General features: G+C 48.2%; 1 protein-coding gene across 1 annotated transcript; it reads right to left on the bottom strand.

Annotated features, from left to right (window-relative positions):
* Positions 1 to 417: 417 nt before the first annotated feature.
* Positions 418 to 2,439, bottom strand: LOC139297990 (leucine-rich repeat transmembrane protein FLRT2). The gene has a single exon (XM_070920808.1). It carries the CDS (start codon positions 2,437 to 2,439, stop codon positions 418 to 420), a length of 2,022 nt encoding a protein of 673 aa, XP_070776909.1.
* Between the last annotated feature and the right edge of the window lie 4,688 nt (positions 2,440 to 7,127).

Genomic DNA, 7,127 nt, shown 5'->3' with positions numbered 1-7,127 from the left:
CGGAAAACTATGCCCTCTAGTGGTGAGTGTGGCCGACCTGCGCCTGTCTCTTTTCTCCTGTCATACGGAATTCTGCCAGCTGGTTTCAGCACTCTTATGATGCACTGCAGCCACAGAGTGGATTCTGTGTCTGTTACGGTTACAGTTAACAGTGACTTCAAAATCATTCACTATCACCGAAAATCAAAATGAAACCCAGCCTTAATACTGATCAATCCTGATTGTTCGTCAAAAAGCACAAATTCATCAACCAATAACTTAGAAATCCAATGGTTATATAAAATATATCGTCCAGTTAGTTTTATAAATTACATTTCTTGAAGACACTGGGGTTTCAGATATATATTAAGACTGTACAGTGTCCAGTAAAGTGTGGGTAGCGGTCAGTAAAAATGCTCCTAATGCTCTCCAAAATCATCATGTGCAACAAACGTCTGCATCCTGAACATTGTTCTTGCAGCAGACTGTGCTGTTGTTCCCGAGGGGGCAGTCTAGGAAGCCGATGCTCCCATTAGGGGTGTAAATAGGCTGAATGTGGAAATCTCCCTTGAGGAGCTGCTCATTGTTGAGTGAGACTACCTGGAAGCTGGTCTCAGTCATTTCCAGGATGGAATTATCTTTCTTGGTGCCTGCCTCGCTGTAGTCGTCTTTTCTCCGTCCCCGGTTGTATTTCCACGTGACGGAGGACTTGGAGCGCCTCTTCTTGTGCGTGTGCCAGCAGAAGATGCTGAGGAGTCCCACCAGCACCACGATCACGGCCCCACCGATCAGCCCAGCCAGCAAGAAAGGCGAGCTTGGTTCCTGTTGTGTGGCCTGCTCGGGCCCTGACGGTCTTTTGTTGTTGTCAGGGCTGAAAGACGCCGGCGTGGTCATAGCCTCAGTGCACACAGTGTCATCTTTGGGCCGGTAATTATTGAATGCATCCAAGGGAATTACACAGATCCGATAGGTGGACTTTGGCTCAAGATTGGCCAGTCGGATCCCCCGGTGATCCCCACCCACTATCCTCTCCCTGACGGTGTCCCCTGTCAGACTGGGGCCCATCCTAGCCCAGGTCACCTTGTAGGCAGTGACTGGAAAGGCGGCCACCCAGCTGACGTGGATAGCTGAGTCATTCAGTATGGCAAACTTGACCTGCAAAGTCTCCCTCCGGGGGTCCAGAGGTTGCTTAGTCCTCACCGCTCCTTCTCTGGTTGAATAGATAGGGTAGAGGGTGGGTAATGTGGGGAAGGGTTGCCTGGAGGAGGACGAAACATACTGAGTGACCAGGGGGAAGTCTGTGGAAGACGACAGGGATGGGATCAGAGCAGTGTCAGCTGGTGAGGTGGGCAGGGGTGCCATTGCTGTGCTTTGCGGGCACTGGACCAGCTCAGCACTCAGCTCCCTGATCACCATGCCTCGAAAATTTTCAGGTTTATGGCACATGAAGCCGCGCACATTGAGTGAGGCCGGCAGAGATTTAAGCCACGACACCACCCATTTCATGCTGCAGTCGCACAGCCAAAGGTTGTTCCTAACGGTGAGCTGTCTGAGACTGACAAGGCCATCAAAGACCCCCTGTGTCAATGACTGCAGCTGGTTGTTAGAAATATCCAGCCTCTCCAGCTTGTGCAACCCTGCGAAAGCCCTGGCAGGGATCTGGTTTATCTGATTTTCCTGAAAGTTTAATTTGACGAGCACCTCCCCTGGGAGGAGCGTGGGAGGGTATGTGAGTGAGTTGCGGGCCAGGGACAGCTCCCTCAGGGTGACCAGGTCCTGAAAGGTCCCTGGTGCAATCCCTTCATCTGTCAACAGGTTCCCATCCAACAGGAGGCGCTGCAGGCGGGTGACATTCCGAAATGCTTCCTCTGCAATGACCGCGATCCGGTTCTCATCCAATCGCAACTCTTTCAGATCATCTGGAAGACCAATAGGCACGCTGCTCAGGTGGTTCTTGGTGAGGAAGAGCATCTTCAGGCTCACTGCCTCACGGAAGGCTCCTTCCTCCACCCCTACAGTAGAAATGGAGTTATCATCTAAATGCAGCTCCTCCAGCCAAAGAAGCTGAGCCAGAGCCACTCTAGAGATGGTCTGAATGTTGTTCTCTTGCAGATGGAGAACTCGTACATTTTTGGGCAGGTTGATGGGGAACTCATCCAGCTGGTTGCCATAGAGATACACGGTTTCCACGGAAGCCACGTAGTGGAGCTCCAAGGGAAACCCAGCGTTGTTGATTTGGTTGTTGTGGAGGTAGAGGGTCTTATAACCCTCACCTATTCCCAGAGGCACAGAGGTCAAGCTCCGCTCATTGCAGTAAACAAAGGTGCGATCGCAGCGGCACTCCTCAGGACAGTTGGAGGCCCGGGAGAACTGGAGGTGAAGGCCTAACAGTATAGGTATCCATGGCCGTATAAAGGAGGCCCAGTCCTTATTCCATAACTTATTCCACTGTATCTCCATTTCAAACAGATCAGAAAAAAATACAACAAATCAGAGAGAAAAATTGCAAGAAATTAGGATTCGAAAAAATCCAACAGGACAGTCGTTAGATTTTGGCGGTTGGCCTAATAACGCCACCATGTCCAGCCTGGTGCTGAAGAAGGTCTTGAGTAATCCCTTTGATAATTAGTTGTCCTAAGCCTCCCAAAACAAGAGCAATGGCCTCATTAAGATATATGATTCCTTCACCGGCCACTGTCCATAATTGAGCTGGGAGACATCATTAAAGTCCATCACATCTTCACCCTCTCTTCTCTTTTACCACCAGTTAGAGCTCTCTGACCCCGACAGAGCCATGTACAACGCGCCGGAGGGTTATCATCGGACGCCCTCTCCCTCGGCTTCCCCTCCCTTCCACGTCACGCGCTGCTGGCTCCACGGCGATGAAAGCTTCTTCTCGGACTTGACATTTGGATCCGGAAACCTGTTGCAGTGAAAGAACAACGGGGGAAAGTCAGTCTTTATTTTCTCCTCCGAAATGTATGCTTTCGCACTAAAAGGGCCAAAGGAGTCCTTTTCCCACTTCACCCACCTTTCTATCACACAAATGCAAAGTGAGGCATCGTAAATTGGGAGAGCAGAGCAGCGTGCATACAAATGACTTACAGACGTGTTAAATATTCCACGGCTAGAAGAAAGGGATATTTGAAAAGATACTGAGGGGCAAAGGTGTGGTAAAATGGTGGGGAAGAACAAGTTTAACAAGCACGTGTGCGGATTACTAACTTGAGCCCTAATCTAAAATGAAAACATATATTAAGCAGATTCAAACTTTTTTTTTTTTTATTTTTTTCATTCCTCCCCCCAGGTGACAGCCATGAACGTGGACAAACTGACAAAGGGGAGCGTTTGAAACAGGGCAAATTGAAAAGGAGTAGCAGCTGAAAGCGTTTTGTGAGCAATGAGGTGTGGAGGGGGGGGGGTGAGCTAGTGAAGGGGTCGACCGGCCCCACTGCACTAGGGAAGACTCATCCTTAGGGGCAATTATCAAGAGTTTAAAGACGGGGGGGGTTGTCAGATGATGTGCGCTACTTGTTACTTATATGACTTATTATCGCTATTAACTATTGCTAAATTAGACTTTGCATTCCTCTGGGTTTGTTTTTTTTTTTAGGCCTCACCGGAGGAGAGGAGGAGTGCTGGACGGTGATGAACACAGCCTGTCAGCGGAGATAAGATGAGACAAATTCCTTTGCGCGGGAGGTGGGGGAGGGGGGGGCAAAACTCAAGATCACAGTGGGTCTCTCGCAAAGGAGGGAAAAAGGTGCCATTGTGCAAACAAGGTCACAAGATTTAGATAAGGCAGAGAGATGTCCTCCTCGTCAGCAGCAGCAGCGGTATTCAAAAAACCAAAGCCTCAAAAAAAAAAAAATGAATAAATAACATTACATCAATAAATCCTCCTTTTCTGCTGCACTCACAAGTTCACAATTCGGCGCAGTCCCGGCAAAGGAAGCGGTGATAATGCATTGTTAGTGCTTGTTAGCTGGGTGGTGGTGGTGGTGGTGATTAATGAAATGGAACCAGGACGGCAGCAGCCAATTGACAGATTGCATTGATTTGTGGCCAAGGCAGTTCAACTGTTATGTAATGCTCCTTTTTTTTGGGGGGGGGGACAAGGCATCAAACAAGGTCCAATTATGGTGACCCCCAGGGTATTATAAGCAGGGACTTCATCATCAATCCAATGACATATATATATATATATATATATATATATACATATATATATATACACATATATATTATTCATGTGCCCCTGCAAAACAAGCAGCCTCTATTAAAGAAGACTGCCTTTGTGGTTCAGCACCACTGTCCCAGTTTGGAGAACGAACTGGTACCTTGTGAGAGAGCGCAGGCCATTTCAAGTAGACTGTGATCCATGAGGGCTTCCTATATACATATATATATATATTCTTTTTTTAATAAATTAATTTATTTTCTGGTTTTAGCCTAATGAAAATGAAGTGGGTCATAAAAGTGTATCAAATCAGTACAATTAAGTGAGCCAAATACTAATAAATTGGTGCCGTGACTGTTTACTCTGATATTTATTTATTTTTTTTTTTTGCCAGAAGTTCGTCGTAGATAAAAAAAAAGAAGCAAATTCCCATCATTTCTGCACACCGACAAGAGTGAAAATGAAACCCTTGGTGGCAAATTGGAGGATCGTCTCCCGTCGTCTTACCTTCTGGGAGGCGGAAAGTCTCGCTGCCGCACGCCCAGTCCGGTCAGCTCGTCCCTCCGCACGCTGCCGCGCTCAGACGGTGCTCACAGCCCGCGTCCTACCCGCTGCGTCCGCTCCAGGCTCCCGCTCCCACTGCGGCGTCGGACCTTGGCTTTTGCTTGGTTTTCCGGCTGTTGAGAACTGGAGCATTTTTATTTTTTTTTTTTGCTGAATGTGCAAGGTCCAGGGAAGGGAAGGGAAGGAACGTCAGGTCACCAGCGGTCTGCCCCGCATCTTTCCCCCCCTCCCTCCCTCCCTCCCTCCCTCAAACGCGCCCCGACAGCCTGAGACTCCCGGCCGGCCGGCCGCGCTGCTGCTTCTGCTGCTGCTGCTGCTCAGCTGCCGGTGAAGTTCCTCCGCTGCCTTTAGAGGAAGACGAGAAGGAGAAGGGGGCATGAAGCGGAGAGGAGAGAGTGAGAGGCTCCCGCCGCTCCGCCGACAGCGACCCGGAATATGAAGTCCATAGCCTGGCTGAACTGTTCCAGAGACTGCCTGGTCCCTCCTGGAGCCCCGAGACACACACACTCTCTCTCTCTCTCTCTCTTTCTCTCTCTCTTCCTCACAGCCTCCTTTATCCCCCTCCCCCTAATTTGTTGGAGGTGTGTGTGTGTGTGTGTGTGTTTATATATTTTAACTGTATAAAAAAAAAAACTATTAACTGTTAAGCACAGTTAATAGTTAAATAAAATAAAGAGAGACTTTTCATATGTAACCTATCGAGGCTTGTGCATATAAAACTGACAGCAATGAATGCATGGGAGGTACATACAGTAAAGACAGCAGGGCCGGGCTAACCCCTCCTCGGGGGCCCCACCTCCAGCCCCCTGGGCTAAAGTGAACCGCGGAGGCTCTGAATCAGAATCGGACACACTGAACGTCGACTCAGGAAATGTTGTGGATCTCAAGTCTCTTTCTGTTTGGAGTGTGAGGGGGGGATATGATAGATGATGGAGTTATAGGAAACGGCTATTTACAAAGAGTTTCAGCGCAATTTGCTGTTTGGCATCCAATTAAAGAGGAAGTCGTGGGTTTTTTTTTTTTTCGTGATTGCAGCCATTTCTACATCATTCAATCCAGCACAGGCAGTGGGGCACAATTGCACCTGCCGCAATTTTTCTTTCTTGATCGTTTTCTACCGATTGGGTGTGTGTGTGTGTTTGAATACGAGCCGAAATGTATATTCCTATTGTTTAAACTTAACGTACTGCGGAAGAATCCTTTTTAAGAAGAAAAGTTTGAAGAAGAGAAAAAAAAAAATTGAAGAACAGAATCTTGACTTGAGCTTCGGGAAGAAATTGACTTGAATTGACTATATGTCCCGTGGCAGAGAGACATTTTGAACAGCTTATACGCAGTGTGAGGAATACATAACCTTCAGATGTGTTCAAACACACACACACACACACACACACATGCGCTGTGTTGATAAAGTCTTAGCTTCAGTTTGCTCTTCACACCGAGCTGAACTCTTCACATAAAGCATCAGTGTATGGCCATAACATGCTACTGTGCAAATAACTGCTAACCATTAACCACTCTCTCAGTGGCTCACACACACACACACACACACACACACACACACTGTGGTTTATTCATAACCTCTACGTGCACAACTCTCTGGGTTTTTCTCGAACTGCTCGCTGCCAAGCGCCACATCTGCTGCTGCCTCTTGCCATTCCAATCTATTCAATTAAAATTCCCGGCGAGATCCGTCTGCAGGCTCATCACCGTACATGCCGAATCCGTCCCCCCCCCCCCCCCCCCCCCCACCACCACCACCTTGTTTGTGTTCGTGTCACTGTAATCTGGCTGCTTGTGGGTGTGTGTGTGTGTAAACTCACAGTGACCTGGACAGCTGCTCGGAGGCTTTAGTGCAGGGTGGGGTGTGGGGGGGGGGGGGGGGGTTGGAGTAATGGATTTCCTGGATGTGTGACCGGATTACAGGGATCTGTTCACAAAAGGTGGATGAATGGGAGAATCTACTTATTAGTTACATGGTCAGGTGTAACGACTAAAACACACAGTTTCACATGTCTTTCAATAAAAAGGCAATTACAAGTACACCACCCGGTTTGTATGTAGTGCCCGACAGTAGCCTCCACACCCCCAAATTTCCCCGAGACTACTCTTGGTAGTCGCCATAGCTACCATGAGGTGTCAGTGAGGAATGATTGGCCTGCGGCTGTGACTCGGAACCCTAGACCATCGATCGCAGGGTTTTACATTTAGTAAATCCACTTAACCGAAAAAGACTGTATGTATGGTACAGCTGAGACATCTGACACCCCCAGCCCGTCAGCGTAGTCTCTCCACACAGTGGAAATGTAACGGTAACAATGGCAGATTTGATGATATATATATGAACTACTGCGGTCCAGCTACTTTTTAAGCACACTGCATGTCACATTATTTTGAGAGAGGG

The sequence above is a fragment of the Enoplosus armatus genome, chromosome 15 (assembly GCF_043641665.1).
Source record: "Enoplosus armatus isolate fEnoArm2 chromosome 15, fEnoArm2.hap1, whole genome shotgun sequence".
Lineage (NCBI taxonomy): Eukaryota > Metazoa > Chordata > Actinopteri > Centrarchiformes > Enoplosidae > Enoplosus > Enoplosus armatus.
This window is presented reverse-complemented; position numbering and strand designations above follow the sequence as displayed.

What these genes read in the sequence shown, in the direction of transcription:
- LOC139297990 (XM_070920808.1), bottom strand. Translation starts at nt 2,439, where the DNA reads ATGGAGATACAGTGGAATAAGTTATGGAATAAGGACTGGGCCTCCTTT.